This window comes from Chionomys nivalis, chromosome 20 (assembly GCF_950005125.1).
Source record: "Chionomys nivalis chromosome 20, mChiNiv1.1, whole genome shotgun sequence".
In the NCBI taxonomy this organism is placed as follows: domain Eukaryota; kingdom Metazoa; phylum Chordata; class Mammalia; order Rodentia; family Cricetidae; genus Chionomys; species Chionomys nivalis.
In genome coordinates, this window is record NC_080105.1 from 55659067 (window position 1) to 55679525 (window position 20459).

Here is a 20459-nt window from a genome sequence, read left to right on the forward strand (position 1 = left end):
CCTCAGGACCTCCAATCTCTGAACTAGCACTAAACCGTGGCTATTATGAAAGCATATACTGATGTTTATTTTGTTACAAAATCATTATTAGGAGTTATTTAAAAATGGTCAGTTCCCAAAATCTGCTTCCAACCATATTTAGTCATCACTGGCCAAGGGAACCATGCACAAGAACCTCCAACAGAGCCCTTGTCTTCCCTGCTACCTCTAGAAGGACCAAGGCCAGAACTGCCTTCTCTTAGACTTTTTATGAGACGCGGCAGTTGCTGGCCTTGTTGGGGAACTTCAGCTAAAGATAGCAGGGCCACTAAAAATAGTAGAGCACTAATATGGCCCCTTCTGACACTGCTCACATGTGGACATCCTAGCCACTCTGGGGCAATGCAGAAGGAGGAGCTGGACCTGGGTACCTTCCACAAGCAGGAAGAAACCTGGGGAGACCACAAGGAGAGGGACAAGGCCTCAGAGAAGGATCACAGAAACAGTGTGCGAACAGAGATTAGAAGGGCTGTTCAGCAGGTATGCTGTACTAACAAGTGTCTGAGTCATGATGATCCCTGGACCCCTATCCTGGATCAACCTAAGCAGAGGACAGAGTATGCAAAATGCTGCCAGCATGGGCCACCCAAGAGCAGCTGACTGAAGACAGACAAGGGGCAGAAATGCAGTGCATATCCACTCCTCATTTGCCTGTGTTTGTGCATTTACTAAATCCTCACCCAAACAACCACTGCAACGAGGGAGAGAAGGATGGAAGGACCACAGAGGCCAGTGACAACACGACTCAGAGGGACGCGCAGCCCAGCCCTCTGTACTGTCCCTAGCAGTCACACCTCTTCTCTGAAGAGTCAGTCAACTGCTCTGCAAACAGGCTTTTTGGTTTGGGTCTACCACATTCCTCATACCTGGCCTGTGGTTGCACCCTGACAGAAGTAGGCACCAGGCCTCAGTATCCTTTCAGAAGAGAGGAAAGGACTCTTATGACCTTCACCAAGCTGGAGAGCCCTGGCTGCAGAATAAGGACTCCTTCCCGCAAGGAATGTGAGGACTGCAGGCACGCCCTTTAACCACAGGTCCCATCCCCCTGGTTACTTAAGCCCTGAATCTGACCTGCCAGGGTGCCCTGGTTGCAGACCAGAGGCAGATAAGGGCAAGCTCAAGTCATGGGACTGTCTCCCAGGCCAGTGGCCCTAAGGCCTCCTGGAGAGAGAAAGGAAGCCTCCTAGCATCTCCAACATACAAGACAAGCATAATACTGGAGGCCCTCACCTCTGGGTACCCCAGTATGCCACATGCAGTGACAGGGGCCTGTTGCTCATCAGTTATTTAAGGCAACTCTGTGACTCCCTCACTAGACTTTAAATTCCAGCAGGAAGAACCGACTCTTCTGTTTTGTTGTCAATATTCCTGGTGCCTGGCACAACACTTGCCCCTGAGAGGATGCTCGGGAGCTGCTAAACAAAGTGCAATCAAGCTTGCCAAAAATGGAGCAGCAGCTTCTCACCAGGACAGTCAGGCTCAGCCACACCGAACTGGGGGACTGCATGGGACTGACACCTCGTAAAGGAGTTCTAAACCTGGACATTCAGCAAAAAGCTCATGTTCCTGACGTTTCTGAGTTCCTGGAGAACTGAGTTCCAGAGGCTCTCAGCTGAGCTTGCTCTTCTGCATCTGATTAGCATCAACTGTGAGCACTGAACCTTCCCCGATTCTCTGCTCCTCTTGGCCTCTCAAATCACCCAAGAAAATGCATGCTACTCCCAGTCTGCAAAGCTAGGGGGTGAGTTTTCTGTTCCCTGCAGTCCTTGCACCATGACGCTCATGGGTTGTTAGGGACACACAAACAGGACAGACAGAGGGTAAGAGCTGTGGCTAGGGGCCAGGCTAATGACAGCTTGTGCTCATTTGCTGGGTGGACCCGGGAATTTGCCTGCAAGAGCTCTAAAGTTACTTACTATTGGGGCTCCCCCCCACTCCCGGCAGGGCCTGCCTCCTTCCTGGAGATGAGTGTCTCCAGCCTTTCTCTGACAAGACTCCCAGCCCCTTCACTGCAGACAGACAAGAGCCCACAACCTCTCCCAGCAGACAGAGAAAGCCCCTAGCTTATCTAAGTGTAGAGGGAGCCCCTCACTTCCACAGCCGTGAGGAGGAAAGGAGCTCTTGTGTATCTCCTGGTCCCTTTATCTCATGTCCATCCTCCTAACTGCAGAACTGCGAGCAAACCTCTCCCCGTAGGCCTCAGACTCCAGCCACCACAGTCCATCAGCAGCAATGAGGAGGCCCCTGTGTCCTGCATGGTCTCCAGAGGTAGGGACTTCACCTGTGCCCTTTTCCCAGTGGGCACAGGAGGGCTGGTGTGCTTCCTTAGTCTCACGTCTAGGCTGCTACTCTATGGGTTCCAAGTTTGTACAGCGGAGAATTCACCACACACCTGTGGTCCTCGGTGCTGAGCACACCTTTACCTTTGAGGTGCCCTAGGGGGCTTCAGGCAGCAGGAGACACAGTCTGTCACCAGGCAGTGTATAAATGGCCATAGACAGGGTATGGACAGCCCCAGTGCTGGTGGTCACTGCACCTGGAGTGGGATGAAGACTCCTGCACTAATCAGGTTTCAAGGAAGCATTCAGGTACACTGGACCAAGCCAGTAGTGCCTATTCTGCAAAGGTTCTAGAACCATTAATAGGGGCTTGCGCCTCCAATGGCAGTCTGGGGTGCGAGCCCCCTAACTTGCACCAGCTAAGCATCCTCTGGCTTAGAGTACTACTCTAGCTCCAAAGAGTGAGTGGCAGCTCCTCTGGTTCCACACAGTTGCAGAGGAGAGAGGGAGGGACCTCTGTCAACCTCTTCTTATCAGACAGAGCTGGCTTCACTCGGTGGCATGGCAGTCTCTTGTCCTGAAGACCTGTCCAGGAAACTAGGGTTGCTACTTCGTTTGCAAGCTGAGTACAAAGATGCCCCCATCAAAGCCAGGAAGGTGGCCCTGGATCCATGTCTTCCTCTTCCTGAGTTTTTATTCTTAACAAAACAATGACATGAAACAATTTTCCTGATTACTTCAAACCATGTTTATAATATTGTACTGAGCGCTAAGTCTAAATTCCAACAAAGCTTTAAGTGGCTTTGGGGGGGGGGGAGAAGACCCCGTGACCACTCTGACCTCTGCCATGAAAGCCTTAGACCCACGGGTCAGGTACACAGTAACTCTCCCTGGCCCCAGGTGACATGTATGACTCCACCTGAACATCCCTGGAGACTTCTCTGGTCGTGTTACCAAGGCCTTGGAGCCCTGAAGAGAGTCACAACACAGAAGGACAACATTTGGCCATGACCTATCTGCTCATGTGTTTAGGATCATTGTAACAGGATCCCCATGACTCAGAGCAACAGCAGGCTATCCGAGAGGAGTTTCAGTGAGGGTCCAGTGGTGATGGTGTGCTAGAGGTCAGAGGTCTTCATTGCAATGCACATTTGTGGGCGGGGATTATTGAACAAAAGGGTGTACTACGTGACACACTGTGGCTCCCAATGTTACTAGAACCAATGAAGAGGTGTTGGAGAGAGGAGCTAGGTAGTTTTTTTGTTTGTTTTGCTTTTAATTATTTGGAGAGGGTTCTTTTTGGGGGGATGGTGCAGGGATGAGGGGTGAATATGGAGGGACTGGAAGATGAGGAGGACTGGGGTGCACGATGTGAAATCCCCAAAGACTTAAAAAAGAATTATGTTATATATATGTGTATATTATCTATGCATATATATACAAACACACACACACACAAATAATCATTAGCAATACCTATCCAGAACTGGCCCTCTCCCCACCACTGCTGCCATGGCCAACTGGACACAACCTCCTTCACCGTGGTTTGTAAACTGAAGGTGTAGGAGGAGCCATGGCTTCCTGTGACCTCACGGTAGTTGAACTGTAGGCTGGAAAAGGCTACCACTCAAGGTCCTGCCTGCCCCTCCTGCTGGGGCTTCTCCCAATGATGCTGACCATGAAAGGCTTAGCCGCACCCCCTAAGCCCTTTCTCTTCCCTCTGGTTCCTTCCTGATTGCTAAAATTACAGCAATGAGATGATACGAAGTCCTTGCACATGATGCAAAGCTCCCACGGGCAGAGAGGAGACAGGAAAATTCCAGGTGCTTATTTTCTAGGGAGTGGCTGTGCCTGCCTCATCCAAGATCGTTACACCCTGTTGGAAAAAGCTAATTTTGCACCAAGAAGATCTGGGGTGACTACTGTGTGTTATCAGGTGTGTGTTTGGGGTGGGGGTAAGATGGGCAGGAAAGGGCAGGTGCCTGCACCAGACTGGAGTTAAAAAGCACACGTGCACAGGAATTACACTTGACAGAGAGGGGCTCCACCAGTCATACAGGAGTAGACACCTGCTCTGATGTTCATTCATATCTAGTCTGTCAGGACCGTGTGCTCTTGCTGAGCAAGTAAGTGTCTTTCCAGAAGGGTCTTCAGGGCCTGTAGGTGCTGCTTAGAGGACATGGTCTCCAGCATGTCTCCAAATAAAACCACAGAAAGTACTACAGAGGTCAATCACAGCTGCCCACTCTATCTTGCACCCCATTTTGCCAAGGGGCTGCAGTGAGCTATGTGAGTGGACTCATCCAGACCTCTATGTACCCCTGATCTTAGTTCTAGGGAACTGTGGGGACTGGCAGGCAGGAGGGCTGGGCACCACAGTGGCCACAGTCAATACCCTGTGACCAGCCAGTTTCACTGATAAACTCCAGTGGGGCAGGACAGCACACAGAACCCCAGGTGCATCTTTGAGGACAGCCCCATCTTGGGAAGGAGTCAGAAGGGGAAAGGCACACAGACCTGGGCCTGAGAGGGCTTGCTCCCCACAGGGCTGGTGGTGTCCATGTGCTCCCATTGCCCTGTCCTGCTTCCTGTTTTACCTTCCTTCTTAAACTGGATCCATAATAGACACTTGGTCCTGGCACCCTGGAGCTGAAAGTCCAGCCTCTGCTACTTTACAGGGACATGCAGGCGAAATTCTTTCTCTTCTTCGTCCCCACCTCTTGACATGAAATGAAATCAGACACAAGTGCTGCTGAGTTCTCTACACAGACTCAGGCCTTGAGGCATTCAGCACATAGGCAGCGGCTACTCACTAAGTAAAGCCAGTCACAGACCAGCTGGCCCACAGTGAGAAAGCCCCCAGCTGGATGGGCTGGGTGACAGTGTCTCCTTGGCTACTATGGAAAGTGCCCATCAGACTCAACTCACTTTGGGACTATATGGGAGAACCCTAACCCACAGAAGTAACATGGCAGCTAGCCCGATTTTTCAATTAATTAATGTTACAATTAAGTTTCTTTCTTACACACACACACACACACACACACACACACACACACACACACACACACACAGAACCTTACTGGAACAAGAAGACTTAGAACTCTTTATATACCTTCCTTTAAAAAGCAACAAAGTTATGAAATAAAGAAAAAAAATTCAATTGCAGAGACAGGAACAAAACAAAACAAAAATCTCTAAGCAGTCTGACATTGTTCTCACAGAACCAACAATTTTACTAAAAAAATGCAATGTAATCAATCCATTTCTTACTGTTTCTTTGTATCAAAATGTCTTCAAGCCAAAAGAGACTTTGAAGGATTATCACACAGAATGCCATGGCTCTGACTGCACAGTGTACCTAGACCTAACACTGTAGCACCCAGGCACAGCCACCCCTGCTCCTGAGCAGCCCGGGTTAGCAGACCTCCCTTTCCCGCAGTCTCCACGCACTGCCGTCAGCCTAAGCAGACATCAAGCTGTGGATGAGGCCTGGTGCACTCTTACCCTGCCTGGCTCAGAACTGCCAATCACTTAAAAGGGAAACCCTACCCTGCTACATCCTCCATGAAAATTTAATTGGTGCTCAAGTTTCAGTCATCATGTTGGTTCTCTTTTGGTTTTGTTTGTTTGGGTTTGTCTTGTTTCTTCAACACAGGATCTCATCTCACTGCGTAACTCTGACTGGCATAGAACTAAAAATATGTACATCATACTGGTATTGAACTGACAGAGATCCACTTGCCTCTGCCAGTATGCCTAGTTACCTTTTTAGTTTTTATAGATTAAAAAGAAAAAAAGTATTTCCTTAAAATCAAGGTATACAATATCAAATGTAGAATAAATTTCATATTTAAAACTGCCCACAAATCAGCTTCATTTGAAATAAGTTCTGGGAATGGGCTGTGTTAATGGTAGCAAAACAGTGCTGTCTGATACCATGGGAACTGCAGTTAAATGTAAATTTAGTATCATGGGTACCATTTTACTACAATAAAATTGCTCATAATCAATAAATCAACATGTCAATAGGCTATTAAAACTCATCCCTTTGGGGAAACAAGATGGCTTATCAGGTGAGGGCTCATGCTACCAAGCCTGCCGATCCAAGTTTGATCCCTAGGACCAACACAGAGGGAGGACTACCAAAAGTCATCCTCTGACCTACACATGTGTGGTATTGCACACACCTGCACTTAGACACAGGCACAAGTGTCTAGGTGTTTACACACATACATGCACGTACCTAGAAGAAAAACCACTCCCTTGCTGAACTAGGCCAGGCACAAAAGCACAAGCACTGTGTGTTAACACTTTTATGTGACATCTGAAACTGATCTCAAAGAAAGAGAACAGAACAGTGTCTGAACCGGGGAGAGTTTGAGGACAGTACAGGGAAAGACACAGAGGCGAGGGACAGGAAACACAGGAATTGACAACAGTCAGGGAAATATTTCAAAATAACCAGCAGAGTTAGTATAGATGCTGCTCCATTGCAACATAAAGAAAAGGTATGTGTAGACATGTCGGTCACACTAAAATGTCATGCGGTGCCCCAAACACACACACACACTGTGTCATCTAAAATGTTAACAATGATCCAATTTTTTAAATTATTCTGATTTTTTCTATTATGTAATTTTATTTCTTTAGCCATATTATTTCAAGATAGAATTAAAGCTTGTATAAAAACCTGGGCATGGCAGTGTACCCTGGTAATTCCAGCACATGGGGAACTGAACCCTGCATTTGAAGACAACCTGGGCTACAAAGCCAGATTTCGGCTTTAAGAATACAGACAAGCGCCGGGCAGTGGTGGCACAGGCCTTTAATCCCAGCACTCGGGAGGCAGAGGCAGGCGGATCTCTGTGAGTTCGAGACCAGCCTGGTCTACAAGAGCTAGTTCCAGGACAGGCTCCAAAGCCACAGAGAAACCCTGTCTCGAAAAAAAATAAATAAATAAAAAAAAGAATACAGACAAGCAAACCTTCCTCAATATGCAGCACACTATTACCCATTTTAAGACATAAAACTCCAAGGCAGACAAGTCAGGGCTCCTTCTTGTGTCTACCCCGCTCCACGCTACGCACTTAGTCTCCGAGTCTCAGGCTTCCTCTGTCTGATGGTCCACAGGCTGCAAGGCCACGGGCCCAGACCTCTTTAGGACACAATTCTGGTCACCTCACTTCCCATCCTCTAACACCAGAACACCGTGTTCACTCAGTTATTATCTGCATGGTATCCAGTCTCCAGTTTGCTTTACCGAATGTGTAGTGCACACATCACACACTCAACGACCATGGGAGGAGTATCAAATATCAAGACTGGTCTGGCGGTGGTGGTGGTGGTGTGCGCCTTTAATCCCAGCACTCAGGGAGTCAGAAGCAGGTGGATCTCTGAGAGTTCAAGGCCAGCCTGGTCTACAGAGCTAGTTCCAGGACAGTTAGAGCTGTTGTACAGAGAAACCCTGTCTGGAAAAACAAAACAAACAAACAAAAGAGGCCAACAACAACAACAACAAAAAAAACAAACAAGGCTGATTTGTGCAGGCAGGTTTCTGTGTGGGACGCACACAGGTACCTGCAGATACTCCCCAATGATGCTTTATTTGTATTCTACATCCAAGAAATGGTGATCAGGAACGACCACTAAAAGGTCTCTGACCACTGACCACCACAGCAGCCTTCTTCATACACATGATACTTCCCAATGTACACCAGAGTCCATCATTACTGGAAACACGCGCTACTTTGACGGTTCCTATTTGTCTGAACCAAAGCAACCGAATCGATACTTTCTAGAGACAAATGTTGATTCTAAATGCAAAGCATTTTATCTGGAGTGACAAATGCAGGTGAGACTTGACCTCAAATCACAGACGTCAACATCAATGACCCTCCTATCATTTCATTTCCACCTTCAAGCGCAGGTGCTCTCTGAGACCTTGAAAAACTACACAGAAACCTGGCTGAAATCCTCACAGCAGAAGTCTGCTGTCCTCAATCCCCTGCTGAAAATAGGCTGGGGAAATCCTCTTTTCCCTGGGCACAGAATATTTAACTGTTAAGGCACGTCCTCCTCCCAGGCAGTGGGAAGGACCGTGGAAGGAGGAGGTCACAGATCTGGGGTGAGAGACAAGCCTGCTCAGGCCCTCCCCTGTTCCGGTGGGGCGGGGTATCTGTGGAAAGCAGTCTCCTGCCCTGGCCTTGCTCCACACCTTGTGTAAGTTCCAGGTGTCTCGGCTGGGTGGAATTCCTCCTTAAGACAGACTCTCCTGAGCTGCCCCTGCCTCTCACCAGCTGAAACAGTAGGTAAAGTGGTCCCTACACCTCACTAGACAACACAGTAGAGCTGGCCCTGGTGGTGTCAGTGTGGGCGAGCGAACCCGAGGACATAAGAACAGGAGACTCATTATCGCCCCTTGTTGCTTACTACATGGGGTGAGCTAGCTGGGGCCGTACCAAAGAGTTCACCCTGGTGTTGAGGATGAAGAAAGCTGGTGGGCTGACCAACTCAACAACCACCCAGACCAAGAACCAGAGCTATGAGTTGGTCCATCCCATCAACCACCCCATCTATGGAACATGTGAAGGGGTCGGTCCTGCAGATCCAAAGTTACAGGACCTCCATGGCACAGGACAACAGAGCCCTATACTGATTATATAGCAAAAGCCAGAGACATCAAATCAGACCAATGACTCAATGCAAAGAACACATCCAATGAGCACTTCCATGTCACAATGTATGGACTAAAGGATGATGTGGCTCACTGTGTCCCACGATAGCTTCCATAGTCAGACTTTTCTTTCTTTTCATCTTTTTCTCTTTTCTCTTAATTTTATCTTGTTTTACCCTGGTGTGTGTGGGGGGAATGTGGGAGTTGCAAGGGTAGAAGGTGGATGAGAAGGGACGGGGAGATGAGTGGGACCGGGATGCATCATGTGAAATCCACAAAGAATCAATAAAAAGCTCAATTTGAAAAAAAAAATAAAGAAAAAGAAAAGGCAAACACTCTTGCTTCATTTTCAGTCAAAGGTTGAAGTCTCCAGAAGTCACAAGCACGGAGTCCAGGTGACACCTGACTGGAAGGAGAGCCGTGACTGAAGATGGTTTTGATATAACAGTCTCCAAGTGACAGACAGTGAGACTCTGGCTCTTTAAACACACTAAGTGGGGGCTTACAGCTGTTGGCGAGGACCTGAGGGCCGCGGTGTGCAGGTGTGCTATGATTCTGCTACCAGAGATAGCTGTGCAGATAGTGCAGCCCCCAGTAGACTCCTTCACTTCCTGCCCTCCTCCCCGCAACCAATTCTAAATGTTCTCCAGGAAAGAAATGCCAGTCTGAAGACGAGAGAGGTAGAAAGTCCACCTACTAGAGCCATGGTTCTACTGGTCGAGTGGACATGGCTGTATCCTCACTAAGCAGGCAGGCCCAATCCACTTTGTGATGTAACTAACAACATCTGTCTGGTCAATAAGCCAGATGCTTTCCATCTGGACCGAAACAAGGTGTTACGTTACTGCCTTAACTCCCTCTACACTGCCAGACCCCTACGAAGATGGAGATTAAGTCATCAGATCACATGTAATAGTGAGAGATTCACCTATTTCATTATTAAAAACAAAAACAAATCACTAAGTCTAGTCTATGCCATTTTCCCAGATTTTGTAGAAAGGGCTCTAATTTATTTGGTAATGCAGAAAGCAAAGTATCCACTTTGAAATTCACTGGCCTGAACACTAAACAGTCTCCTAAACCATGTACTGCTTCAGGCTGAACTTTATCCCTAAGTTCAGGTGCTGAAGCCCTTGTCATATTTAACCAAACTTGAAGATTAGGCGGATAAAAAGCCTTGATGTAGGTGTCTTAGTCTGGGAGGACTAGCCTCTCTTTTGATCAGGTGGGGACATCAAAGCCCAGCCCTGCTGATAGCGCAGCCTCCAGACCCAAGGAATGCTTCCTGCTAAGGTGGGCTGTTAAGGCCCAGCTCATGGAGGGGTGAATGGCATCCACTCCAGTGCTGCATGTAAGCTTTCAGGGTACCAACAGAGCCATTGACGCTGACAGACTCAGCAAGAGGCAGCCCTTTCCCGGCTCACCCATCCTTGGCACTGGGAGACGTAGCCATCCCACTTCATGCCCATCAACCCCCATTTCAGAAACCCCAGCTGCAGACCGCACCTGATGAGACACTTGCAGGAGCCTGAGAGGGAGATCGTCACCCAGTACATAAACACCTCTGAGGTCTCCGTGCAAACCTCCAGCCTGCCTGCTCCGACTTCACCTAGAGAGGACAAATTTAGTTAGCTGGTCAGAGAGGGGACAGACTCGGGCAGCCAGAAGACATCTGAGGCCACACACTCAAAGGCCGAAGGGCTTTGTGCCTTGTTTGGAATGGGACGGGGCAGGAGTCCCCGACATGATTTCCTCCCTGAGTGAGGAGGAGACACTTCACAGGGACGATGCTATTGTGGTCAGCACAGAGATGGAGCAGCCAGGGCAGTGAGGGCTCCTCAGGGCTCACACGTCATCTTTACATAATGTCCGATGCACTTCAGAGAGAGGCAGCTTCAGAGGCTTGCCATCGCTGGGACAGAGTGTCGCCACAGATCAGCGCATGGATGTCAGGCCACGTCAGCAGTTGGCCAGGCTCTAAACACAACAGGGTACAGGACACGTGGAGGAAAGGATACACGGAAGGCTGCTGAGACATGGGAAGGCTCACCCATGCACCTCAGCCATGAGGGAACACTCCACTCTGCCCTCAGCCCAAGCCAGCTGCTGCTTCCTTCACCCCCGCTGCAGCTCTAGGTGGCTTGGTCTGGAGTTTTCCTTGAACTTTTCTCTCAAGCAGCAGGAGGAGGGGTCTGCGTGTCTTAGGACTCTCTGTCTCTATGGGGTGTTGCATAAACCAAATACCAACCAGAATGTTCCTCGGACACTTGCATATACCACCAAGCTACACACATGTGATTTTGGAAGTGCAATGTGTGACCAGCACCATAGGATTCCCAGTGAGATAGGTCCCATCAAGGGAAAGGATACAAGGAGGCAGCAGTGACAATGAGGGTCAGGCCACCCTGAACCCCACCTGCCTACTCAAGAGACTGCAGTAGGCTTGTGTCCTCTCCAAAAAGGTAATAGGATCTACCATGAATCTGCAGCATGGCCAGCATGGCCCTGAGGTCACATGCACCTCTCGGCAAGGTTGGGGACAGGGGAGCACAATAATCTGGGTCCACTGTCCATCTAATAGAGGGTCACCTAATTTACTTGCCAAACTGAGGCACTTTTATGGCAGGGATGTTGTGGAAGATTATTAACTATGCTGGGCAAAGCAGGCGTACGACCTCCTAGAAGGCCCGTGCATCTGTAACCACCCCATGACATAAACCCAGTATTCTCGTGAAGAACAGTGTTCCTCCTCCTGGGGTCTGGAAACCAACCTCAGGGGAGGGCACGCCCCTAAGACAGCAGAGAAGAGTCTGCTCCACTAGCAGAGACACCTGCGGACCCAGACCCATCTAACCATGACTATCTCACCTGGGCCCTTTCCCCTTCCTCTGGGACTGGTGAGCTGGGAGGCCAAGGGCAGTGCCACCACCCCCAGACTGGGCGCTCACGGTGTTGTGGAATGCCTAACCCACTGGCTTTTTGATCAAGTACAGTTTTCACAGAACAAATCTTCTCTTTTAAAAAAAAATCTCTTCTTTATCCTCCAACTAGAAAATAAAAGTTATTTCATTCCCTTTTCAAGCTGAAAAACAATTCCTTATGAGCACACAGACTTTGGTGAGCAACTCCGGAAGCCCTTCACAGGGCTATCTGATCTCAGACCTGGACCCTCAGGGAAGCAGCTGCCTCTGCCATGGCCTCTTCTTCACACCTCCACCCCACCAGCCTCTGCCCCTTCCGTCTCTCTCCCCAGGGAGATAAGGTGACTTCAATGGCCACCTGGATCACCTGAGAACCACAGAGGGTCTGACTCACAGGGAGGGCTAGAGGGCTACGATTTTGAAGCCACTGCCAGGTGAGCAAGGTCAAGACTTGAAAGGCCATAATGCTTCTTACCAGTAACACCTTTCTTCCGAAAATTTCTGCACCCAGGACACAAACCAGGTCCGGCACAGTGGCACCAGCACCCTTAGGAGGCTGAGGAAGGATTTCAAAGCCAGTCTGGGCTACATGGGCCAACTCTGTCTTTTTTTTTTTAAAAAAAAATCTTTTTAATTGGATAGCACTGTATGTGGTGGCACACGCCTTTAACCCCAGAACTAGGGAAGCAGAGGGTAATGGATCTCTGTGAGTTTAAGGCCAGCCTGGTCTACACAGTAAGTTCCAGGCCACCCAGGGCTACTAGTGAGATCCTGTCTCAAAAACAAGAAACACCTGGATTGGGTCTCAATGGACACCAGCCCCAAGGGCTGATGTTCCTTTGGATACTCTGAGCCACAACTAATACCAAACAAGACAGGCACCATGCCATCTTCTGGCAGCATGGGTCACTCCAGAAGTGTACCTCCCTCCCCCAACCTGGCTTGCATCCTGGAAGCAGAGCTCATCCCCAAAAGCAACATGGCTCAGTTCCAGGAAGATAGCTCACTCCCCAGTAGCTTAAGTCACCCACAAAGTATGGTTCACCTCAGTGTCCAATGTGCATGAACCTCTCAACATAATCCCAAGAAGTACCCGGTTCTGACACCCACAAAACTTAAAATACAGAAGCAGAGGAACCGTTTACAGCAAAGCATCAGGAAGATTAGAAGGTGGTTACTGCAGTTTTCAGAACAGGAATTTGAAAATACAATTCTTTCTGAATTACCTCTTTCCTGGAGGATGAAAGGCTCAGGGTATTTCTGTGGGGGCTCTGCCACTAACAATTCCAGCACGTAGGCTCAGAGGAAGAAACATTCATCTGCTACTCATGACATCAACAGCTCCTCGCTCCGCTGTTAAAGTGCTGAGGAACAGCTAAGGGACTAACAGTAGAGATAGTGACTAATAGGCAGAGTGGTCACACGCCAGGGCCACCAGGAACCCAGGTCACTGAGGTTAAGTGCTGTGCACTGACGTCCACACCACTCCCCTCTTCAGCAGTGAGTCACAGCACTGAAGCCTGAGAGAGAGCAAGCATGCTCATGTGCGCAGGCACACACACACACACACACACACACACACACACAGAGAGAGAGAGAGAATGAGAATATCAGACAAAGCACAACAGGAACCTGAAAAGCAGCATACAAACTGCTTTACCCTCATTACCTGGGGGCCCAAACCAGAAAGGCCTGAATCCTTATCAGTGGGTGAGAGACAGGTCACATGCAAGAGACAGGTCAGGCAGCTCAGAACAGCCCAAGCCAGCACAGGCAGTCCCTAAACAGCTGTTCCCCACAGCAGCAAGGGCCATAAGGAAAAGGACCCACCAGTATTCTGGAAAAGTCAAGAAGTGTGAATATCAGCAGGAAATTCAACTACTGTTCCAGCCACTGAGTAGCCGACCCAACCAGCCCAGGGCCAATTACCTGATCCACACCTGATCTAGGACTGGTTCCTGCAAAAGACACAGAACTTGGAAATGCATTCCGAGGGGTCACAGAGGGCACTCTTGGGCATCAACAGTCTAAACTTGTGGGGACCTTCAGAGCTCTGCTCTCGCACCCAGCTCTGTGGAGGGCACTGGTGCTACTCCCCCAGGCCCAAGGTCCAATAAACTGACAGAAGGAAACTGGAATAAAGCCCCAAGAGCTCAGTTCTGGTAGTTTTGGCTAGCAGGGGCCCCGGGGAGACACCTATGAGGCACAGGGACATCATCAGAGGCAGGAAGGCTGAGAGCTGAGGAACTTGGCTTGAAGGTCCAGAAGCCGTCAGAGTTGGGTCCAGCTGACATTGTTAAGAGCTAAGGAAACAGAATCTAGAGTTTGCCAAAGTGCCAACCAAGACTTAAGGACTTGCTGAGCGTCTAGTGCTTGGTCACACCATGGTGCTCCCTTCAAGTCTGTCAAGTGCTGACCAAGCCTTGTTGGAAGACTTGCTAAGGGCCCAGTGCCTGGTCACACCATGGTGCTCCCTTCAGAATGGTTCTGCAGCACTTCCTCCAGCCATGGTTAAAAGGATGGTGAGAGTCACCCATTGGAGGTCACAGAGCAGCAGTTGTGCAAAGGGCTAAGCACAGATCTCTGGAATGCTCAGGAAGGTTCCCCTCCCAAGACAAGGGAGTAACAGGGAGGGGGTGTGCTGAGACCAGGATCCTAGCAGGGGAAGAAAAGTCCACAAGAATCCTAAGTGTGCACAGGCAAGCAACAAGGTACGACGCCTAGGGCTCCACAGCCTCTGCACCGGCCTTTTCCTCCACTGGACACACTACCCAGTCCAGACCCAGTAGGTCCCTAAGGTCCTCAGGATGCTGCCCAACAAGGCCGGTCAAACCAATATTATGGTGAAGATACAAATCATTCCCCTGCAAAAGGCTCATGAGCTGGTCCCCAGCTGCTAGAGTCAATCATAGAAGGTAACTGGACTGTGAGGGCTCTGGCCCAATCAACGGATTGATATAGTGATGAATTAATAAAAGGGTGTGTGGGGGGGCCACTGGAAGGGGCCTGGCTACCTACCAAGAAGTAAGCAAGCCCCTTTGATCCTCCATGGAATCCTACCTTTCTGTTCAGTGCACCTTGCCTCATCTGAAACTAGGAGCCAAAAATCTATTTTTTCCTTTTAACTGTTATCTCTGATGCCAAAAAAAGAACACATCCGACGACTAACACTTGCTTATTATGTTCAGTTTGCATCTCCATTGTGAGGTGGCTACCCAAGGACAGGAAGCTTCATCCAACTGAAGTGTAAGTATGTGAGCCACAATGAGGTCATGAAGACCCCGGGAAAAGCACCCCAGGAGCAAGACAAAGACAACATGGGAGGGAAGACGGTCTGGTCAGCTACAGCTGGTCAGCCATTAAGATAAAGGGTAGACAGAGGAAGACATGACTGCGTGCCACAGGGTGGTGATGTCATCTAAACAGGAAGAGGATGGGGAATGCAAGCTCTAGAACTGGTCTCTATCAAAATGTCCCAAACCAGGGAGGCAGGCCAGGACAGAAACAGCAAGGCTGTGGGCTCTACAGGGAGATGTGCTGTCTGTTTTCTTCTCAAACCCCCCATGGAGAGGGGGAGCAGTCCGCTGAGAAACAGGGCAGCACAGACTCGTGGTGTTGGCTCCACACTGGCCCTACTTATGGAGCATGAACTGTGTGCAAGGGCTGTGTTCTAGACAGTGCAGGCACCGGGGAGTGGGCACTACTGACAGTTCTTGTTTTCAGAGGAGCAAACAGTCTGAAGAATCTCACCAGCAGCCCCAGATACAGGCGGAGGCAGAGAGAGATGTGAGTGAGGCTCTAGGAGACAGATGCCTAACCTCCAAAGCTCTACATCGACCCTGAGTTTCACAGCCATCAGCATCCCAGTCGAGCAAAAATAGTACCTATTCAATCTTGTATTTCCAGTGCTGTAAAAAGTGGCTTTCTATCGATTTGTATTGCAAATAAATAGCACTCTTACCTGCGTTTAACTTGGTTAAAAGAACATTTGTAAGTCTGAGACATCGGAATCTTCCATCCACCCTATTTGTGTCGGACACAGGGCGCAGGCACCCAGTAACAATCTGTATGTTCAGTTTGGAACCCATCTGCAGACCGAGTTCCTGGGTAGTAAGATGGTGCCTGTTAATAGGTATGCCATCTCAGCTGATTGTAAACTGAGGACAGTGCTCTTATTTCTAGAAATGTAACGGGCTGTGATGACACAAGAAGCCTCTTTCCCCGTGGTTATTAAATCCAGTCACTGGCATGAAATAAAGGCATCTGAGGCTTGTTTGTCCTGATGAGAAGACGTTCAGTAGGGTTCCATAGAGCAATGGGGAAGATTCAAGGCAAGGAATGAAACATAAAAGTTAAATATACAGCTGGGGTGATTGCTCAGAAATGGCCAATCAGAACACACCAAAGCCTAAAGACAGGCAGGTGCTGGACAAGTTTGTCTAGCTGCTGCCTTGTTAAGTGTGTGTTAATTATAAACTTTACAAGTCCACCCTATAGCTTGCTGCCACCGTGCTGGAGATAGACCATCCATTAGCCTGGGGTTTATGCCTAAGGAACCACTTATTTCAAATACCAGAAGGGCCTTGGTGGTTAAGTGGTTTCACTTTATGTCCGGGAATACAGACTCTGGGGGCTGAAGAGGAAGGCCTGGATTCTCAGAGCTGGATTAGGAACAGCGAGCCAGTGAGTTAAGTCTCTTAGACAAAGGGAAAGCTCATCATGTATCCTAATGTCCATGCTACAAAGCACTTGGTGATAAAAATGATGAAGCCGATCAGAGTGGCATACGCCTTTAATCCCAGCACTCAGGAGGCAGACACAGGCAGATCTCTGGTCTGAGGCCAGCCTGGTCTATGTACTGACTCCAGGACAGCCAGAGCTACATAGTAAAACCCTCTCTCAAAAAAGAAGAGGAGGAGGAAGAGGAAGAAGCTGTAGATGATGATACAAGATTACAAATTTCTAAACTTTTGGGGAAGTATAGAGTAAGTGTTTGAAGATCTCGGGAGCCAACCCCGTCTTTTTCTAATACATAAAAAATGGGAGACTTGAGAGGAAGCTCAGCAGCTAAGAACCAGCTGCTCTCCCAGAAGTTTGAATTCACAGCACCCACTCCTAATGGTCAGCTCCAACTCCTCTGACCTCTGCAGGCATCAAGCATGACCGTGGTGTGTTTACATACATGCAGGCAAGGAGGCCGTTCACATCAAAGAAAAGAAAATTTTAAATCGGCTAGCTTTAATGGTGCATGCCTACAACCCCGCCTACTCTTGAGGCTGAGGCAGGACGACCCCAGGCTTGAGAACAGCCTGGATACAATGTTTCAGATCAGTCTGGGCAACTTCAGGAGTCTCCGACAGTAAAAAAAAGACCTGGGGCTATGACTAGGGGGTAGCACTAGCCTAACTCGCAGGAAATCCTGGATTCAATCATCAGACATCACCAAGAAAGAAAGAACGTAAAAGGAAGGAGAGCCCTCAGGTTTTCCGTCTTGGACAAAGGGTGTTGCGTGCAAAGCAAATTCTGGAAGGCAGAGAGGCTCACAAAAGCTCTGGCAAGTCCTAAAACCTAATAAACCAATCACCCAGACATGACATAATGAAGCTCTTGACCTACAGGAATATGAGGGGAAATCAAATCCCCTCTGCATGAACCAGAGGCCTTTGTGAGGAGCGGCCTAGGAAACTGTTCCTGGCTGCCCAGCAGTAGCTATTCCACACGTTGCTTTAAATTATTTTGTTTATCGTTGCGAAAATCATACCCACCACTATTTCTTCCCACCTACTGCCCCAGCAAAGTCCTGGCGGGGTTGGGGGAACCAACCAACACCCCCTCTTTTTTTAAAGTTTAAAGGGCTTAGGCCAGGTGACCAATGCCTTTACTTCCGGTACTGGGGAGTCAGAGGCAAGCAGATGTCTGTGAATTCAGGACTAGCCTGGTCTACATAGTGAGATCCAGGCCAACCAGAGGCACACAGTGAGGTTCTCTCAAAAAAAAGTAAGGTTTGGAAGAGTACCAAGCCCTCCACCCTGCTCAACATCCAAGCACTTGCTAACTTCTCACTGGCAGCCCAGGACTAAAGGCTGCCCAGGTCCTAGGGGACCCTAGTAGTCAGTTTTAGGGGTAAACTTGCTGAGCCTCTCCTGGGACCCAGGCCCCATTCTTAGTCCTTTTCTGGACTACAACACTGAATTTGCACAAGAACTACAAGACCAAGCTGCTATTGTCCTCTGACAAAGGCCCCAAAGCAGGACAGCAGAGGCCACCTGTCCCAGGTACTCGCTCTACTGCTTCCTCTCAAAGATCCACGCTCCCCACCTCACATACCTAACTCCGCATGCGCTCTTTAAAATGTTTAGGGTACACAATATGACATTGGCTACCTCCTGGTGGAGGAGCTGTGCAACCCTTCACGACTGTGTGGCTGTTCAAACAGACAGCACGGTGCACTGAGGTGTTTACTGGCTTCGCCTAGACAAGACTTCTCTCATTTACCTGCCTGCACTCACCCAGGACAAAATACCCACGACAATGTTTTCCGGGGACTGACAACTCCATCTTTAGCAACCTTGGGCCTCAGAGGAAGCTGTGCCTTTATCATCTCAAAAATTTGGACGGTGTGAGGAGAGGAAGGAGGAACAGGAGAGGCTCATTTCTGCAGAATAACTTGCAAGTTCCATGAGATAAGAATATTCAATCTCCTTTTTTCTACTCTTACTAAAGAAAATATAATCTCACATCTTGGAAGATAACCATATTACAAGAAAAATCATAACTGTTTCTGGGAAAAGTCAAACTAATTTCATGGCTTAGACTCGAGTTTAAAGTCATAGATATGACTAGCTGTGACCAGGCATATGACAGGAGTCAAGAGAACACCTGCAAGCAGGAGGTTTAAAAAAATGAGATAAAAAATGAATAACATCCCATAACTTACATCCCAGATGCATTATCAAATAATTAAGAGTGGGAAAGCTCGTTAAGGGATATCTACCTCCTAGATTTGAGAGAAAACGCCATTTCAAAGGTGAAATAGCACAGCAAAAAGAAGCTAACCTGACATTTTACCTACATTGAGGAAACCTAAGACAGCCGAAGGCCTGCGTGGGGGCAGTTCGGAAGTAAAAGACAGCACCCACTCGGACGAACACGTGTCCTCTGTCCCCGGGAAGCTGGCACACGCCACGGGGAAGTCTGTACAGGGAACAAGACGACCACCCCTCCGCCTTTCACTACCCACGCGGGAGAACTTCAGTTCTTAGTCTCATTCTTTTCTTATTGGAAGGTCAAAGTTGGAAGGGAATTAACTAGACAAAACACAGTGAGTACATTCCCCGCTCAGGAAAAACCCACATCTAAGGCCAAGTGTTCAGAGAAGCCAGAAAGAGACGGCTCCGGTCGATCCTCCGTACCCAGCCCGCGCCCGGCACGCGCTTCTCAAACCTGTGACCACCCGGCGCCAGCTGCTGGACAATAGGTCCTTGTGCCGAGAGCAGGGGAAGATGCTCCGTCCCGGGGCACATTCTCTCTTTTCTGTACACACCCCTTTGCTCCGTCCAGACCGGTGGCTGGCTGCCACCTCCCTGATTTCCCCCGGTGAGGCACGCTCCGTCACTACCCGCGCAACGGCATCCAGAAGGACCGGGAACTGCGCACTCGGACCTGGCCGGCTACTTTCGGAGATGGCAAACTTCACTTCTGACTCCCCGGCAGAGGCTCCCCGCTTCCCCGGAGCCCTGTAGGCATCCTCCAGTCGGTCCCTGTCCCCCGCGCGGGCCCGCCCCGCTACAACTGAGCGCGAACCCCCAGGATGGATGTCCCTTAACCCCGGGATCCACAGGGCTGCAACTGCCTACCCGGGTGGGCCTGGCCGAGCGCAGGTGGAGCTCAGCACTGACCGGACGTTCCCGGCCTGGACCCCCCAACCCCTCCGATCAGGATCCCGATCCCAGCCCCGGCCCAGCGTGCCACTCACGTATCTGCGCACGAGCGTCCTCAGTAGGCTGCAGTCCATGGTTGCCGCTCCGGGCTCCGCGAGCCCCCGGCTGCGGGCGCTAGTGCAGCCGCCCCCCGCCCGGTCACGGCCTGGGCGGCGCGGGGGGCGGCCGCGGCCCCTCCGCGCTCATGCCCCGCCGCCGGCGGCCAAGGGACACGGCTCGCACGCAGGCGGCTCGGAGGAGGCGGCCCGCCACCCGGCACAGCTCCCGTCGGGCCGGCGCGGCCTGCGCTTGCTGCTCCGCGCCTGCTCCTCCCGCGGCCGCCGCGCCTCTGGAGCCGGCTCTGCCCCGCTGCGCCCCGCGCGTCACGGGCGCCTTGTGTGAGCATGCGCGCGCCGCAGCCCCCGCCCCGGCCCCGCGCGCGCGCCGCGACTCCCCAGCGCGCGCCGCGCCCTGTTGCTTCCGCCTCCCTGCCGGGTGGGAGGGCGCTGTTACCGCCCTCGGGTGGCTCGTTGGGTGCCGATTCCCTACCTCCCTTGCTCACTCCAGTTCTAGAAAGGACCGCCTGGCTGTGAGACCAAGGCCGATGGCGGGTGCGGTGGGGCCT

At 50.1% G+C, this 20459-nt stretch overlaps 1 protein-coding gene across 6 annotated transcripts in view; it reads right to left on the minus strand.

Moving 5' to 3' along the window:
* Positions 1–20193, minus strand: part of Atp11a (ATPase phospholipid transporting 11A) — a 108217-nt gene extending 88024 nt beyond the window's left edge. For all 6 annotated transcript variants that reach the window (XM_057752109.1, XM_057752108.1, XM_057752111.1 and 3 more), the window contains exon 1: positions 19891–20193. In XM_057752109.1, coding sequence (XP_057608092.1) covers positions 19891–19929 — 39 coding nt within the window. In that variant the 5' untranslated portion in view covers positions 19930–20193. The remainder of the gene's footprint in view (positions 1–19890) is intronic.
* Positions 20194–20459: the final 266 nt, after the last annotated feature.